The sequence below is a fragment of the Clarias gariepinus genome, chromosome 24 (genome assembly GCF_024256425.1).
Source record: "Clarias gariepinus isolate MV-2021 ecotype Netherlands chromosome 24, CGAR_prim_01v2, whole genome shotgun sequence".
Classification (NCBI taxonomy): domain Eukaryota; kingdom Metazoa; phylum Chordata; class Actinopteri; order Siluriformes; family Clariidae; genus Clarias; species Clarias gariepinus.
In genome coordinates this window covers 8,157,045-8,175,880 of record NC_071123.1, presented here as the reverse complement: position 1 = coordinate 8,175,880, position 18,836 = coordinate 8,157,045, and the positions used below count along the sequence as shown (strand labels likewise).

The window sequence follows — 18,836 nt, the reverse complement described above, 5'->3', positions numbered from 1 at the left end:
GTATTGTGTGTTTATCTTAAATAGTGTGCAAGACCCCAGATATAATCTTAGATAATCCTTTAGTCATTAAACCTACATCACACACTTTCAAAACCTGGAATCTTACTGCATTTCTCATGGAAATGTCAATTCAGATCAATACATACCGCATTCCACTTGCTAAAGAAACATCTACATATATCAGTTTATCAGATAATCATATTTATTATGACTGTCAGTGTGCTAAAAGGAACCATGACTGTACCTCCAGTTGATACTTCTTGGTATCAATCATGTGTTCAGACCCTAAGGTGGTACTATCGCCCCAGTGGGAATCCATCCTCATAGCCTTGTACAGTATGAAAGCGGGTCCCATGTCAATGTGGCCCCAGACGATATTTCCAGCGTAACTGCACGGAAATGCGGAATGAGGTGTTAAAATAGATACGCACTTCCTTAAAGGGGATACTGTCTAATATCTAGTGATACAGGAAGGAAGGAATTCTGAAACATTTTAAAAAGTGTGGAGGAATCTTAATTTTAGAGTCACGACTGTGCAAATATAGAAGACAGAAATATAAAACATAAATGCAAGCAATACATGAGGAGAAAATACAATTTATGACTTTAGGTATTTTTACCGAGACAGACCTATCTTTATCACACTTCTGGGAAAAACAGCTTGGTGTGCAGAGGCCTGCTAGTTTACATGGCGTTCTGCAGTTTTCATGTACTCGGTGAAACAGAACAGTGGCCTCCAACCAATCAGCTGTGGAGCGGTACTGAGCCATGATCATTTGGTACTGGCACACAGAAAGAATTTTAAAAAAATATATTTTTTTAATTTAATGCCGAGAGAAAGGATCCGTCTGTACCTCTTTCTCTCTGCATCTGTTTTGATGGCTGATAAAATGATAAAATGAATGTTACAAGCCAACTCTAGCTTAAAGACAAATGTCTCTAGAGAGCCTCTTTAAAAAAGGAAAAATGATAAAAAATAAAAAAAAAATGTTTTTTTTAAATGCCATAAATCCTACCTAAATTACGGGTTTATCACAACAGGTGATTGACCAAGATGCACCAACGCTGCTCTATAGAATAAATATGGCCTTAAAATATAATAAATAATAATATCAAAGCAGAATATCCTGAGATTGCCACAAAAGCAATCTCAGGATATTCAGCTTTTTGTCTGCAGTGACAGTAACAGAAATCTAATTAGGGAGCAGACGACACAGGGTATACACTTTGGGTGTCACTTCCCCCCCTCACTCTTAGATGGGATGGAAACAGGATCAGGGCTCACACTGATTCTGCGTTATGGTACAGAGTATGTTGTTTTCATTATTATTATTATTATTATTAATTATTATTATTATTATTATTATTATTTATTTTATTTTTTTTGCTTTGTTATGGGCACGCAATAGCCGTTATGTGGAAATCTTTCTTACAGACAACTGGTCCATGGTGCAGATATAGTTGGAGGCCACTGAAGACACAGAGCCCATACTAAATGTTATAAAGACATTTTAGACTCCTAGGCAACTGTATGCGACCTAAAAAACACTCCTTTGGATGGTCTTGTTGAAGGGAAACAAGCTCAAGGCTCACACTGATTCTGCGTCATGGCATGTTGTATTAATTATGCTTTAAACTTTAAACTTTACATTTACAGACTTCTGTCCATTCGGTTGGGCCTGCACATAACAGATTTGAACAGGATTAGAATAGAATTTACCTAAAAAAAAAGTTGCACAAAACTACCAAAGGCAAAAAATCATCCGCTGTGTGCACTTATTATTACCTTTGCATTGATCTAAAACTGCCGTCTGGGACTCGTAGCACCAGACTGGACCTGCATAAAAAAGCATCAGTAGCCACACGCAGATTTGCAAACACATTTCATGCAACCTTAAACAACATTAATTAAGAATCTCATATTTAACACCGTCAGCACAGTGGCTTAGTGGTTAGCACCGTCGCCTTTCTTAGTGGGTTTCTTCTCAAAGACATGCAGCTTAGGCTAAGTGGTACAGTATTCCCAAATTGCCTGTAGTGTGTTTGTGTGTGTGCGTGTGCTCTGCGATGGACTGGCGCCCTGTCCAGTGTGAACCCCATCTTGTGCCCAAAGTCTCCTGAGATAGGCTCCAGGCCCCTGTTACACTTTACAGGATAATCGGTATAGACGAATAAATGTACAAATGAATATTGAACATGCCATAGGTTTTAAACTGATCTCCATGTGTACCTAATAAACCTTCATAATACTTTATGAACATTTAATCATGGGGTACTGTACATCCTATACCTATGTATAAATCAAGCATGCTCATTTGGAATCTACTGTATGCCTGCTTGCTGATATAAGTATTGCCTGTTTATTCAGCAATCTTGCTTTAAACTTTGCGCAAAAATTATTTTCTCCCTTCTTCTTACAAACACAAATTGATAACTAAAAAACCTATTAGCTAATTTTGCCATAAGTTTAAGGCCTCGCCACAGCTAAACCCTTTAAGATATCAAAAATCACTTTTCAATTTTCCAACCTCGATGACTGGAAATAATACGGGCCCAGGTTGGTGGTGATCGTATAAATTTTCTAGAAGCAGTATATCAAAATCCATTGTGTGCGTTTTTCAAAAAAACTAAATATCTGACCTTCTGTTGAGTTAAGCCCATGACATGCATAGTGAAAATTGTTTAGCTCAATGAGGTCTAGAAGTGTATCAAATTTGACCTGTATACATGCAAGTGTGTATGAGCTAGGCAGCAAAGGGCCCAGCAGACTTGCAGGCATCCTAGTGGGAGCCGATTCCAACCTAGCCAGACATAGTCATAGGCAGATGGCATAGTAGTTGGGTCCTAAATATAATAATCCTTTGAAGAACAAAGGGACCTTCGCTCATTATGACATCAGCACTATTAAAACATCATAATTATCATAGTTATTATATGTCGCCACTGTGCTGATGTAATAGTGCTTGGACCCTAATAATGGTCCAAGGCACTGTTGAATTTCTTAATACTATTAATTTAGTTGTTGTTAGTCTTTAGTCTTTTGGCTTCTTCAGTCGAGGGGGAATCTGATTCACACAACAACTTGGTACAGTTTTTACGCCAAATGCCCTTCCTGACACAACCCTCGCATTTTATCCGGGCTTGGACCGACAATGCACAAACGTTGCTGCAGTGTGGGCATTGGGTGGCAAGTGAAAAGAAATCTACCAGTGAGCCACCAACGCCACCGATATTAATAAAATAGTGTCTTCTTAAAGAACTAAACCAAATTGGCTGACTCACTGAAGTACATACAGTACTGTAGGTAGCTGCCCAATTAAAAACTAATGTTTAAAAACGTTAAAAACAAGTTTGAACTACAACTTAAAACTAAATAAAATTACATCATAATAAAGCAAGCTGCTATCCTCCAAGAGCTTATGAACTCATTAAAGTTATAAATTATTACTCATTATAAGTTATAAATAAAAAAAAAAATAAAAAAAAAATATATATATGGTGGAGTTCTCTGGACGTTAGATATATTTTAATATATATATATATATATATATATAAATATATATTTATAACTTGATTATAAGTTATATATATATATATATATATATATATATATATATATAAAATAATTTTATAAATAAATAAATAAATAAAAATATATATATATGTAAATTCTTTGTAACTTGATTATAAGTTATATATATATATATATATATATATATATATATATATATATATATATATATATATATATATATATAACTTATAATCAAGTTATAAATATATATTTTTATAACTTATAATCAAGTTACAAAGAATTTACATATATATATATATATTTATTTATAACTTATAATCAAGTTACAAGGAATTACAATATACAAATTACTATTAGCCAGCCGGTTGATGACAACACTTTGTTTCTGAATGTTGCCTCCCAAATCCCTTTAGCCTTAAAACTGGTTGATTTCTTCTCTAGAGCTTCTGGTCTCCCTTTAAATATAAACAAGTGTGCAAGTGTGACTGTCTATTTAAATCTGTAATATTCCCTTTATATGTTAATATTCCTGTGAAAGATCAAGTTACTTACAGTGGAGTTCAAAATAATAGCAGTTTGTTGAAAAAAGTGAGTAAATCTCCATATCCATATAATAACTTTTCATTTCAATCACATACATGCATTGAACACCCTGCACGTTCTATTCTGAATCACAACATGAAGAAAAATGTGCTAAATGGATTATTAGTTTAATGTAAGTGAAGAAAAACAAACAGTCTTTTAAAAAAAAAATTAGCAGTGTCATCATTCATCTTTACAAAGTGATGAATTTACTATTTAAACCGAAATGCTTGAAGTTTAATCTTTCTTGTGCATCTCTAAATTAATATTTAGTTGTATAACCATGCTTTCTAAGAACTGCTTCACATCTGTGAACTACACGCCACAATTCCTCTGCATTTCTTGGTTTTGCCTCAGAAGCAGCATTTTTAACGTCAGCCCACAACTTTTCTATTGGATTAGGGTCTGGGGATTGGCCTGGCCACTGCATAACGTTAATCTTGTTGGTCTGGAACCAAGTTGCTGCTTGTTTACTGGTGTGTTTGGGGTCGTTGTCTTGTTGAAACACTCATTTCAAGGGCATTTCCACTTCGGCATAGGGAAACATGACCTCTTTAAGTATTCTGATGTACGCAAATTGATCCATGATCCCTGAAATGTGATAAATAGGCCCACCATCATAGTACGAGAAGCATCCCCATATCATGATGCTTGTCCCTCCATGCTTCACTGTCTTCACAGTGTACTGTGGCTTGAATTCAGTGTTTGGGGGGCCTGACAAACTGTCTGCGGCTTCTAGCCCCAAAAAGAACAATCTTGCTTTCGCGCCATTTCCCTTTAGACCAGTCAATGTGTTCTTTGGCAAACTCTAACCTCTTGCTGATAGCTTGACTTCACTTTTTTTAACAGACTGCTATTATTTTGACCACTGAATTTAGGCATCGTAATTAATAAAGACATTTATACATTTGGTGGCGATCGTGATGGTGCGGGTGCTTGGGGCAGTCATTGCTTGTGTAGAATATGTCATTTGTGTGTGTGTGTAATGTAGTGTATGTATTCTGTCTCCATTGTTTTGCAAATGACCCAAAATATCTGTCCTCCTGTTGGATTGAGCCACTGACCTGCATAGTAAAAACTATTCAGCTCAATAAGCTCTAGAAGTGTACCGAGTTTGACTTGTTTATGTGCAAGTACGGTAACTATGCATCAAAGTATACACTCGGGGCTCATACTCGCAGGCGTCCTAATGGCAGCAGTGTGTAAGCATGATAAGACCTCCAAAAGGGCCTGGATAATTGACAAAAAAAAGAAAAAAAAAATTTTTTTTTAATCCTTAGAAGAACATTTGGGCCTTCGCACATTATGACATAAGACACATTATTAGAGCAATAACTATGACGTCATATTCATGTTGTAACTGTGCTGATGTCATAATGCTTTGGCCCTAATAATAAAAGGCTCAACAGATGTAAAACAAATAACAAGTAGTAAGTTATATTTTTTTTAGTGTAATTCATTCTATAAAATACCGAAACATTGACAACAAAGGGCCTGAAGTTGTCGCTTCTGACTATTGCACAATTCTGATTTTAGTTACAACGATTCTTGGCACTGCATTTTGTAGGGTTCTCTCAGAAAGAACCGCTTGGCCTGCAAATCCTCCCACACAGCTTACAACTTGATGTCAAAATTTTGGTCCGTAATAGCTAATTTTAAAACTCATCAAGCTCATTGAGGACACCTGACTAATACACATACAGTCCCCAAATTTAGAAGCACACTTTTGTATAGGAGTAGCTTTGTATAGCTGTAGATTTACAATTTCCCTTCAGTGGAACTAAGAGGCCCTAAATGATTGCAGCTTGACATTGCACTTGTCCACAAAGTGAGCTCCATGCAGACATGGTTTGTCAAGGCTGGAGCAGAAGAACGGAGTGTCCTGTACAAAGCCCTGATATCAACTCCACCTGGAATGCTGACTGCACCTCAGGTCCCCTCACAAATCATTAGTGCCTGACCTCACTATTGTGCTCATCTCTGTTGAAGCCACACTCCAAAATCTAATGTAAAGCTTTATCTGTGGCACTGTATCTTTTAGTGCATAAAAGAGATGTAACATTTCTTTTAGGCTGACATTTTTTGCATTTATTTCCCAATATCCATGGGTTTTCCTTTTTTCCCCCTTTATTGTCTAAAGAAATTTAGTCCCTTTTGGCCATTTGTTAAATATTGGTTAAGTATATTGTTGATATTAGTGATTCACTAACTGCTCATACTTTCGCATATTTGCTTTTTCCTTTTTTTTTTTTTCACCTTACTATGACAGGTCACAGGACAGTTGTATATACACAATAGTTCTATAATAAGAAAATAGAAGGATAGAAAGTTGCACTAAAAAAAAATAAAAATTGCACTAAAAAGAATGTATATAAATGTTAAAATCTACAGATTTACAGTCAACAATAAAATGCAATTAAAATAGAAATGTATAAAATGAATAAATTATACAGAATGTGCAATATACTGTAAAAGGGTATTAGAGGTATAGAAACGCGCAGTGAATCACGGTCTGACGCGCACAGGGCTCAGCAGACAAAAGTTTTCAAGATTGTTGACTCGGCCCGCAAATTCTCCAGATCCCAATCTGATTGAGGATCCACAAAATGCACTGGACAAAATATTCTGATTCACGGCGGCTCCACCTCCACGACCCACAGCACAGTAAGGATTCACTGCTACAGCAGAGACCAAGAAGGTCCGTGTATGTTCCTGGATGGTTTTAATGTTAATACTTTTAAATGTTGTGGCTGATCCGTTTATAGAAAAAATTAAACACTTCGAAGCTACATAAATGCAAGTTTTGTTCAAGGTTAATGTTTTTTTTTTTTTAACAGGAAAAGAAAATAAATAAAAGAGAAGGCAGATCCCACAGACATTTTTTTTTATTTGCCCTATGGGATTAGACTTGAACAGTGCAATTCTTTACAACATTTACTAAGTGACAAATTCCAGCCACTAGGTACAGATAACTATATATTTATATTACAGTGGGTTTGGTTTTTATTTAATTTTTTTTCTAAATCAAATGTTCCTTCATCATTTTCCATTGAAAAAAAAAAAGACCTAGATTATTAGGCATCGCAGAATCTCAGAAAACACTCACTTGCTAAGTATTCGTACCATTATACAGGTTTAGTCATTAATGAGCAGTGACATGGTGCAGTCCACAAGAGAAGAAAAAAATTAAATGAATGGCACTAGTATTTCAAAGAACACAATAAAATAATATATGTACAGCTAGGAACATTGTCTGATAAAATAAAAAAAGAAACTTTTTTTATATATATATTTGAATATATATATATTTTTTTAGGATTTGCGTAATGCTATTCTGCATGTTTCAATTAAGCGACACACAAAATTAAACTTTACTCGGGTCTGAACAATTCAGTGGCTCTGTGAACTCCCTGTTTCAAACCTGTTTTTAACATGCCAAAGGGAAGAAGAAAAAGAAAAAAAAGTTTTATTTTTTAATTTTTAAAGACATAATTTTGCATTAAAAAAAAACAAATTATTCGCAATGTTTATATGTAATTGGTCTGACTATTTTATTCATTTAAAGTATCTTTTCTTTTGAGGCACAGAAAGTTTAAATAGAATTGTAATTCACGTTATGGGCAGCAAAAACCACTTCTTAAAATATTTCACCCATCTGTTCATGTTAATCTGTACTTAAATCAATGGTGATGATAAGGATTCCCCTGAACGCACAAGAGCATGTCAAAAACAGAATTACAACAAGGACAGTACAGCATTGATACTGCATCTTTTAGCATCTATTCTCATATGCACTTGTTTTTCCCCCATTATGTGAAGAAACAAGCACACTACATATCAAATCAATTGTATTCATCCGTCTCCCCCACAGTCTATACACTGAAACTCCTGCTATCCATGCAAAGATTTTTTTTCCATTATAACTGGCCTCAGATCAGTTTTAAATGTCAACATCCAGCAACATCTCTTCAGTGGCTCCTTTCAGACATAAAAAAGACAAACAGTACATTCAAGTTCAGACCACAGAGTAAACAAACCGCATATTTTCTCCCTTTCGCCCTCGGTTTGGTCTCAGATTTCCCTCAAATTTACAACAGCTTAGAGTGCACAAAATAATGGTACAAAATTAGATTTCTTTTAAATACTGTAGCAGCAGCAGCATCTTTGATACGGCGAGCCTCTGGGTGGAACACGAGACCTTGGAGTCACTGGCGTCAAGGGCAAACGAGAGATTGTCCTCTAAGGTACGTTTATATTTGCGGTTGTATTTGATATAAGTTTTAGAGAGCTAAATCTGTGTCCCAATACCATGATGCACAGATTTCTATAGAGTTCTGGATACAATGTGACGACTTCTTGAGATGAAACATCTTTTTGCACCATGGACACTGTAGCCACAGCACCCCCTGGTGGACTTTTTAAAATCAGGCTTTCTCTGTCAAAGAGAGAAAGAGATTTATGAGTTCAGCCCCTCCGTGTGATTAAAAAACCTTCACCTCTTTCTCCGTTTTAAACTCCATTCAGTCATCAAACCGTTCCCTGACTCAGTCTTGTATTTGCTTGCCCACATCCTCGCAGTGCTTCAGCTCAAAACAAACCACTAATTCTCACTAACCAGCGTGGCCGTCACATCTCTGCCAAAAACAGCAGGTGACTCTCAGAGCACCTAGGTAAGGGCGTGTGGGAAGCCCACCGGGTGGGAATCTGATGTGCGTGCTCAGCTTGAGGCCGTGGCGATGGGTTTTTTGAGCTGCTGCGAGCGAAGTTCCCGCGTTCGGCTCTCCAGCAGCAGGTCGTAGCACGAGTTACACACTAGCACCGGATCGTAAAGCTGCTGATCGGGGATGGGCAGCTTCAGGTGGCAGCAGTCTTTACAGAACACGTTTCCACAGTTCCTGTAGAGACAGACACATTGCTATAGTTAATATCTGTACAATTGCATACTGCAGTTTTTAATGAATTAACCAGCTTTTAACCAGGTTGACAAGTACCTCATTTACACTCTCATGTATACAGAGTGCTTGTTGACCGTTTTTACACTACTTTTCTGTCCATGGTGCGTGTCCACACCTTTAACTGGTAGTGTATTTAAAATGCTATTCAGTGATTATCTGCATATGATCGTACTGGTCAATCACACCAAATCAATTTACAGCACGGTGTGTAGTGCATTTTAAATTAAAAGTTCTTACCTGCAGTGATGACGTCTCTTAGCAATCCAGAACTCACTGTCACAGTTGAAGCAATGCGAGGCCATGTGGTCTGGAACCCATCTGGTAACCTATGTGAGGTTCAGAAACAAATCTGGGTCAGATCTAATTTAATGTAGACTTTAAATATGTTAAAGCCTAGAAATTAAATAAGTTAATGACAAGTTAATATGGCTAAAATATGACTAAATCAAAACTTTCAAGGCATGAAAACAGACACCACCACCACCCGGTGCCGATCTGGAATTTTTCGTTTAATCCACTAATGCCAAAAAAACATTACCTTAAAACCTGAATCTGCATGATTTAATTAACTGCACTACTGCAGCAAGATTATCCCAATTACATGAAGATACAAGTGTTCGCTATGTAGTGAATGGTGAGTGAATGTAATAGTTGCTATTATTAGGGTAAAGCAATTCGGAATGATTTCTGAAACTGGCAGAGCTGGTCATACAGTCAGATTCACCTCTGTATCTTTTCTCTCCACTCGATCCCAGCTGCCCTCGCTGAGGCGATCCTCGCTGTGGGCCGATAGAGAATCCTCTTCGTCATCATCATCTGACTCTCGGAGGCATGTCTGAAATGAAAAAAGGTTAGCACATCAATGGTTTAAAAAAATACCATCAATATTCCTTTGTTCTGTGCAGTAACTGGGGTGGGACTCACAATGTCATCCTCGTAGTAGATGTCTGGCTTGGATGGTGGCAAGCTATACTGCCTGCTCTCCAGCTTCATCTGCAGCTGTTTGACCTGCCGCCTCAACCCCTCTACCTCCTGCTTGTAGCTCGCCTCAATTTGACGTAGGCGCTGCTGCACGGCATCCAGCGCCACCGGCAAGCCGTCGTCATCCACGCAGTGGGCCACTGACGGAATCTGACGGAACGACGGTCCCAGGGCTGAAGAAAAGGATGAAGAATTGCAGAGTGCAGCATTTTTCACTGCTGACATCCAACCAGGCTGGATTGGACTGCTTAGATTACGCTGAGCCTCTCTGTAACCTCCGTTGGTGTTACCAGACTGGGTACGGAGGAGCTTCCTAACACCCTGGGTCCACTTTTCATCATTTGTAGCCAGAGCTGAGACCGGAGCCTTTCCTGTGTTGACCTTCTGAACAGAATGCAGCTCGGCCACGGTGCCATACTCGTCCTTTATGGTTTCAGTGGAATCCTCCAACTGGACAAGCGTAGTGAGTTTTTTGATCTCTAAAAGCTCTGCAACAGTGGGCGAAGGGAAGCCAAGTGCCTCAGTAGTGCTCTCGTCCTTCTCTAAGCCATTTGAGATCGGCACGTCATGTGGATCCTCTGTAGAAGTGGATGGGCAAAAGGTATCCACACTCCTCGTTTCCACTTCCTGTGGTAATTGTGGGAGAGGGGGGCTGGTGATTTGAAGCAATGTTTCTTGTAAAATGGGTGGGTCTTGTGATGGAGGAGAAATCTGGTCCAACGTTAAAGGATGAGGCAAGGACGGCAAAGGCTGTGTTGTGAGACAAGGTTCTGGTTCATTATTTATACAGCTATCCTTATCAGAATTTGGAGAGGGCGAGGGTGGCTTTTCCTGACATGGGGCCACTTCCTGGTCCTCAGTACACAATTCAGTGTCAGGGGTTAACTCTTGGTTGTCTGTGAAACTCCCACCCTGGCCCATAATTGGCTCCAGAGGAGGTCGTCCCTCTTGGCAGTGCTTATTTAAGTTGGGATCACTGGAGGTGCGTGTGAGGGCTACGCCATTTTCAAAAGCGCACAGCAAGTTGTCCATCGAGCGCGTCTTGGGAAGCCTGTATTAAAATAAAACAGCTCTGTAACTCCCTTTTACAGGGTACATAAAGGTATCGTTTAATTCAACTAAATGTATTTAAATAGCAGGAGTAAAGGTAATGTAACAAATATAGAACAAAAATTTTAAATTATTTGTGATTTTTTTTTTTATCTACGAGCACATGAATGTATGGTAATGCAATAATTAAGGCATTAAATTCATTAAAAAAAAAAAAACCAAAAAAAAAAAACAAGGCATGTTCATATCATGACCAATTTTCTCATGCTGTGTTACCACAGCCTTCCAGATGAGTGCAGATTTTTTTCACAATCTGAATTTGATCAGCACCAGGAGAGGCTGCTGTACTGACCTGTCAAGTGAACGTGAGGTGAGCTCCTCTCCCTGAGATGAGGCGCTCAGATAGATTTCCATAGCGTCCTCAGCGGCAGTGCATGGGGACGAGGTGGGCAAATAAACGGCCGTCCACAACTGCAGTGCTCGCGTGTGACACACCGGCTGCAAAACCTGTTGAAAAGGGTTGGAGGTTACAAAAAGACCATGATGTAGGTCACTGTTCTACAGGCCAAATTATTTTTTTTCTGATGGCATGCCCAGTCAAAATGTAAATTTAAAACCTAAAGATTTATGAAAATTATAAAAAAAAAAGTGTACTTGGTTTTACCAACATTCCATTAATAAGACTGTTTGGAACGTACTAACAACTAATCAGTGTAGTTATACGTGTAATTACTGCAATCGAGCAGAAGTCAATAGATCTCAGAAGCAAAGCCATTACGCAAAATCTACGTATGGAATAAATCAGCTTATAACTTGTTAACCCTTTAATTATCAAAATTTACTGTCATCCTCCTTCGAGTTATAGCCACACCCTATAAGGTATGGCCTAAAGCAACAAATAAAAACAGGGTAAAATATTTCTTTCTAAATTACCATATCATGGCAGGGGATGTAGAGAAAGTTCTGAAAGTTCTTGTTGCCGGCACGGAGCAGGGACCAGACAGAGCATGTCCGCTTGTAGATGTTTCGGGATTCTCTCTCTCTGGCGTTATTACACAAGAATGTTCCATACAGACACGAGTACGTGTGCTGCACCAGCTTCACCTGCAACAGCCACACACATTTGCATTGCTCCTGGTTTTATTTATTTTTTCCTTTTTGCATCAAAACATCATTTTTTGGGGGGGGAGACATGTGCTCAAAACATCATTTTTGTAACGCAGCAATATTTATCCTTTAATTAACATGTATGGAAGAGAAAGGAAGAATGAAAATAATGGGTAAATAAAAAGGTTAAGAATGGAAAAAATATATAATTTCTTGCATTGCAAGCATGCAAATCTTTAAAGTCGTGGGTGTACATTATATAAAAAATAATCAAACCGTAAATATCAGCCTGTAATGGGGTAAAATAATTACATATACCCTAGATTATAAATTAAAACACTATGTTTTAAAAGTAACAAAGTAGTCATAAAAATACTACTGTATTTATAATCGCATCTTAGTGTTCTGATCTGAAAATAAGTCGTAATTTTATGATAAGTGGACTAGAACATGGGAACAATATAAATAAATCAGAATAAATCAAATCACAGGACAATAAATGAATCAATGGACAGGGCACACACCAAAAAGGCCTCTGTGAACTCGAACGAGCAGGGAAACTGTTTTAAGAGCTGATGGACGCAGTCGAGCCACTGGAGGAAGACCGGGCACTGTTCGTTTACGTCTTCAGCGCTCTCGCTGTGGCCGCAGCGGTCTGAAAACTTATGTCCGAAATCCAACCACTCGGTTTCCACCAGCACCTGGAATCCCTGGTGAGATTAGATAAAACATGGATCAAAGTCATGCAAAAAAAAAAAAAAAACGTTTTATTCTAAAACCTTGTAGCAAAAAGGATCAAGAAAATGAACTTAGGAATCATAATGCCATTTGCATTCTATAAGAGAGGAAAAAAGGGTCCGAATCCGTTATTCAGTTATACTGGATAGTGGAATTGCACTGTACATTACTCAGGTGCAAAAAAACAATACTAAAGTTGTTTTGTAGGTGTATGTTGTATGTAAGAGTCCTGGGATGAGCACAGCATAGTATTTTGGGTTACAGAAGCTTGAGTACAAATCTATTGTATGCAGTTGAAACTCGAAAAAAATTAGAACATCATGCAAAAGTTTATTTATTTCAGTAATGCAATTTAAAAGGTAAAACTAATATACGAGATAGACTCATTACATGCAAAGCATGATAGTTTAAGCTGTGAACTGTAATAATAATAATAAAAACAAAAAAGTAAGCACTAACTAAATGGAAGGCAACTTAAGAGAGAAGGTCGTCTTCAAATTTGAGAGCAACATTGCCTATATCCCATTTAAAAAAGAACAAAAAGGAAAAAAGACAATTCCTTAAATCTTGTTTCATGTCAAATTGAATGTCATTGAATGAGTAGGGAAAATACATATTTTTTTTCTCTGAGCTGATCCAAGTGACTTTGCTCATCTGTGGACTATTTAGCTTATTCTCTTGCGCAGTGTACTAAGTTCTGTAAAGCTAGCAAGATGGCCTGTGTTTATTGCATTGTGCTGCACATTCTTGCAAATGCTACAAGAGTATAAAACAGTTTGTGCATTAGAAATCTGTATTCAGCATTCAATGTTTTATCCCTTTGTGCATGCATTTTATAGCTTGGATGTTACCTCGATGGTTCTGTAGTAGGGGTCGAGCAGGACCTTGGCAAGGGCCACTATCTGAGGTGTGCGGTCCCAGCCGTCAGAGCAGTGTACCAGCACTGGACGTCCCTCCCTCTCCACAGCAGAACTTACAAGAGTGGCTGCCTTTAGCATGACGGACAGATGCTGCAGCCAGCGTGTGCTCTCTAAGGCAGACAGCCAGCTGGGGACAGGAACAGGAAGTAACCCACAGAGCATTAGTGTACTGCTAATGTTTTAAATGCTGTTAAATAATATACAGAGTATGAACAAATCATGACCAAACAATGGTCAACACAACCATTTTGTGCAGCGCAGAAAAAAACGTCTCAGGATTGATTTTTTTAGGAGGCCAAGAAACAAAAGAGAAAGAAACCCCCTGAAGAAGCGTTATTACTGAAAAGTTATTTTCTTCCAAACACTAACCTCCTCATCACCCATCTTCCTCCTCTCCATTCCTTCACATTAGTGTCTCCCTAAGAAATGTACGTTAACAGTACATGTAAAAATGAAATGTTCCCCCCTTTCCTGTAGTTCATATTTAGTGCTGTATTATTTTAGCAAAATTAAGGCTTTCTCGAACTTTGTTTTATATTTTGTGATATGAACAAAATACAACGAAAGTTAAATATAGTTCATAGTGACGGAGAACGGATTGATTCTATTTAAATGCATCCCTGTGGAAAAAACTGAATCGGTGGACGACCAAATCGGATTACGAACAGAACTTGCGAACGAATTATGTTGGCAAATTTAGGTTCCACTGTAATTATAATAGCTCTATCATCAAAAATTCATCCAGTTCAAACTGAATTCACAAAAAATTAAGCATGACGTACATACAATTAAAACAAAATTTGCTATGACAAAATCCTCTGATGAAAATGTAATATCCCTGGATGTAATTCACTCGATTACAAGCCTGAATCCTGAAGCAGGTCTGAATGTCTTACTTTTCAACCATTATTTTAACATTATTTGAACGATTACGTTTCTCTCATATCTTATCTTCTTTCTAGATTTGTAGACTCCGCGCCCAGAACCTGCTGATGTTAATGCTGAATTAAAGACCAGTCAGTCAGTAGAAAATTTACCAGAAATTTCATTTTTATATTTTCATTATAATGGTAACCTGTGTGTGTGTGTGTGTGTGTGTGTGTGTGTGTGTGTGTGTGTGTGTGTGTGTGCGCCTTATACAAGATTATTCTTGTTCATCTCGGAATTGGGGAAATCTGTTAAATTAGTACAGTTGTCGGTAAGTGTTTTATATTATTTTGGCTACTGTAGAGACATTCAAATGGATAATATGACATAATATTTTATCTTTTCACCGAAAAGGTTATCGAGGCAAGTTTATTTTAAGCACATTTAAAAACAACCGAAGTTGACCAAAGTGCTGTACAATGATAGAAAAAAAATGACCAGAATTAAACAGCATAAAATTAAACTATAAAAATCAGTTAGTGACCGTTAATAAAACAATAATTAAATAAAATCATGCATAAATAATTTAATTTTAAAAAATGTAAATAGTTATCACCAAAAATTTTATGAAATGTTTTTTTTGTTTTTGTTGTAAAGGACAAGCTGCATAACACTGGTTTACATGCCATGCGAGTCAGACACCTAGTTTTAATAATCAATATCTTTGCAGTCATACTAAACATGACCTAATATGTAAAGTTTCCACATAACGATAACATTTAAGCTGCAAACACATACACCTGACCAAGATGATCGAACCATTTCACAGAGAAAGCAACACTCAACAAAAACCCTAAATATAACTCAGTGCTGAGAATATGATGTCTTATTACTAGCTATGTGTCACTGTATCTGCAGTGTACTTTTTTGTGTCTTGGATGTGTTTACTTTTAAGGAGCTAAAAATAAGAATAGAAGAAATAGTACAAATTCTATCCCTCAGCAAACACACCTACTAGTTTGTCAAAACTATATTCAGTTACATATAAATACTCATGTTTTTTTTTTTTAATGGGTAATTGAATTTTAAAAATACAACATCAACACAAAAAAATATGACAATTGCTCATGATGGCACTTTCTTAGCAAATCATAATGTTGAGATCAATACTTTGTAATGGCTTCGGGTTTCATTCTACGATTTGCCTGTCATGTTGCCGAATCATTACTTAATTAAAAAAAACAAAATGATGACAATCTACCGGCTGTGATGGAAAGTAAAAAAAACACAGAATAATCATAAAAAAAAAAGAAAGAAAATATATACAGAAAAGTTAAAGTTAAATAAAGGTCAAAGTTCAGCAATGTGTACTCACTTGCCAGGATCAGGGATTTGACTGCACACAGCCCTCAGAGACTGGAAACTGTTCCTGATGGAGTGGATATTAGCCATGCCCATGAACATCACCTCGCAGTTTGGATAGTATTCTAGAGACGCAAGTATACATAGACACAAACACAACATTATGGGTAAAATCGGATGCTGAAATCTGAACCCATTTTTAAAAAGAGAGTGGTCATTTATAACCTTAAATCATGTAGTAGTCACCATCATCATAAATGTTCTGGTTATGGTAGTGTCCACCCACATCATCAGATTTTAGTTTGATATATAATAAAAAGAAAAAAAAAAAGGAAAAAGCAAATTGTGCATGATTATTAGAAGTTTAAGGGTTCTGCCACTCAATGGAGAGCCTTAAGCCTTTAATTAAGGGCTTTTAACATGAGATGCGATAATTACAGGCCCAAGCCATTTTCAGTAAGAGGCAGACGGGCAGGTGAAGCAACACACGCCAGATCAGCAGGTGGTGAAGCAGCACTTCATGTGACTCGCACAAAAATGCAGCCAAAACGTTCCCGAGATGCAGAACGAGACAGGAAGAGCAACAAACTTAAAAGTGGAACCTGCCTGATAGGTTTTTCTTGCGCTAAAATGAGCCCAGCTGAAGACAAACCTCTGATTTTGCTTCGGCATGTTTTCTCAGCATGGCAGCTAATGACTCACGACACAGCTGGACATCACCATGTCTCTACACAGGAGAAGTGGCCCCTGTGTGAACTCTTTGTGCACATGGGGATAAAGCCTGCTGCTTACCTTCACACTCACAGCCACCTCCTTTGGCACGGTTGGCCACTGCAGCAGTGTAGGATCGCGCATCCAGGATCAGCAGCTTCTGTGGTGCAGTGCTGGCATCCGGACCTGAACCCACCGCCAGGGAGGAGTCTGAGAGACAGAGAGAAAGGAGGCCCATTAGGAAAAAGTGTGTCAAAAAAAAAAAAAAAAAGATTTTATGGACTCCTTAAAAGCCTTAAACTTTTTCCTTCAAACATTAAATATAAACCAACAAACCTAATCTGTATAAATAACTTAAGAAAAGCTGACAAGAACAAGAAAACTCCTGTTTTATACTAAAAATATTATTCAATACGCATGAACATAAGGGTTGATTAAAGAATCGCAGTACCATAAATATCTGGATATTAAAAATATTTAATATTTAAAACTCATTTGGACAAATGCTAGGAAGGTAACTTCTTTTCTTATGGAAATTTGAGCATGTAAAAAGAATTAAACAAACAAAACAAATCACATATTGTTACATATAGACTGTACTTTACAGCACAGTGAAATTCATTTCTTCACATGTCCTAGCTTGTTGTTGGGAAGTTGGGGTTAGAGCACAGGGTCACAGCTATGGTACAGTACCCCTGAAGCAGACAGGGTCAAGGGCTGTGTTCGAGAGCAGCTTGGTGGAGCTAGTGCTTGAATGGCTGACATTCTCATCAGTAACGCAGGGCTTTTTTAACCCACTGAGCTACCACTATCTCTGCTGAGCTACCAATGTGAACCAATGTAGTGCGCGTCACAAACTACAACAATACCTCTCCAACAAGAAACCGTGAATAATTTTTTTGCCCACTGTTCAGTCAACAAGCTCAAAAACAAAAGTGTCGTTTCCAATTTGCTTACAAGCATCCGCTCCACATTTGTGTTTAGTCCTGAAAAAAAAAAAAAAAAAAAAAAGTTTGTGTGCGTTTGTGTATCTAATTACGAATGGCTCCAAACCAAATAGCTATTCTTGCCTGAACAATCCACATGCCATAATTATCTGAGGGAACCGGAACCGTTAGCAAATTAGTTGGCACGGACACTCCAGTTTAATTGCAGTTCAAGCGCGGGTTGGTATGCACTTTAAAAGAGGAGTACAGTCCTTGCTTTTCATCACCATCAATTCCCATTAATTTAGTGTTAGTCAAAGAACGAGAATGTAGGACAGAGTGATGTAATTGTGGGAAAATTGTTTCAGTCGATGAAAGGATCACAAAATGGTTCATAGCATAAGAAATGCTCATATTTTTATCTCTGCCTGTAACTCTTACTCAAATAGAACAGCCTGTTATTTTTGGGGGTCGAGGATAATGGCTATAGCCCGGAACATTTTATGGGTAGGAATCTCCACAGAGTATTGATTTATCCTGGTTTAATTTCAGATGGCCACAAAGTGACTGTAAATCAATTCTTGATGCATCTAGATTTTTATTCCCCTACGTTATTATTTACGTAATGACCCCTTGGTGCTTCATGCAATATGATTTCCCTCCATCATTAAACTCACTTTAGAAGTATTTCCATTATAACTAAAAAGCAAATCTGCTAAAACAATAACAGAAAAAAAAAGAATAAAGTAAAACTCAAATTAAACCTGACAAACATGACACTCAATCTGCCTGAAGTCATCTGTCTGTGCTCTAATCAGAAATCACTGCCTTGCACTAATTAATCCCGAAAAGGTGTGTATGTGCATGTGAGTGAGATTATTCCTGGGATGACGTTACCGAAGTCACAGTCAGAAGAGTCTCCCCCGTCCCCTCGTGTCCTGCAGGTCGCTCGTGGCCCTGGATCCAGCACACAGGCTTTGGCGATGGACGTGACCAGGTACTCGTCCTCAGTGTTCCTCCATCCCCACCAGCTGATCTCAGGCTGACTGCAGCGTGCTATCACTGCGCCATTCCTCTGGTGCCTGAGGCAGACAGTATTAGT

The 18,836-nt window shown here is 37.8% G+C and overlaps 1 protein-coding gene across 3 annotated transcripts in view; it reads right to left on the bottom strand.

The window, feature by feature from the left end:
* Nucleotides 1–6,992: 6,992 nt before the first annotated feature.
* mtmr4 (myotubularin related protein 4) overlaps nt 6,993–18,836 on the bottom strand; it is a 72,063-nt gene continuing 60,219 nt past the window's right edge. For all 3 annotated transcript variants that reach the window (XM_053485055.1, XM_053485056.1, XM_053485054.1), the window contains 11 exons: nt 18,632–18,816; nt 16,890–17,018; nt 16,111–16,222; nt 13,800–13,995; nt 12,735–12,920; nt 12,037–12,207; nt 11,456–11,610; nt 9,997–11,104; nt 9,797–9,907; nt 9,310–9,398; nt 6,993–9,012 (listed from right to left, as the gene is read on the bottom strand). In XM_053485055.1, coding sequence (XP_053341030.1) covers nt 8,835–9,012; nt 9,310–9,398; nt 9,797–9,907; nt 9,997–11,104; nt 11,456–11,610; nt 12,037–12,207; nt 12,735–12,920; nt 13,800–13,995; nt 16,111–16,222; nt 16,890–17,018; nt 18,632–18,816 — 2,620 coding nt within the window. In that variant the 3' untranslated portion in view covers nt 6,993–8,834. The remainder of the gene's footprint in view (nt 9,013–9,309; nt 9,399–9,796; nt 9,908–9,996; nt 11,105–11,455; nt 11,611–12,036; nt 12,208–12,734; nt 12,921–13,799; nt 13,996–16,110; nt 16,223–16,889; nt 17,019–18,631; nt 18,817–18,836) is intronic.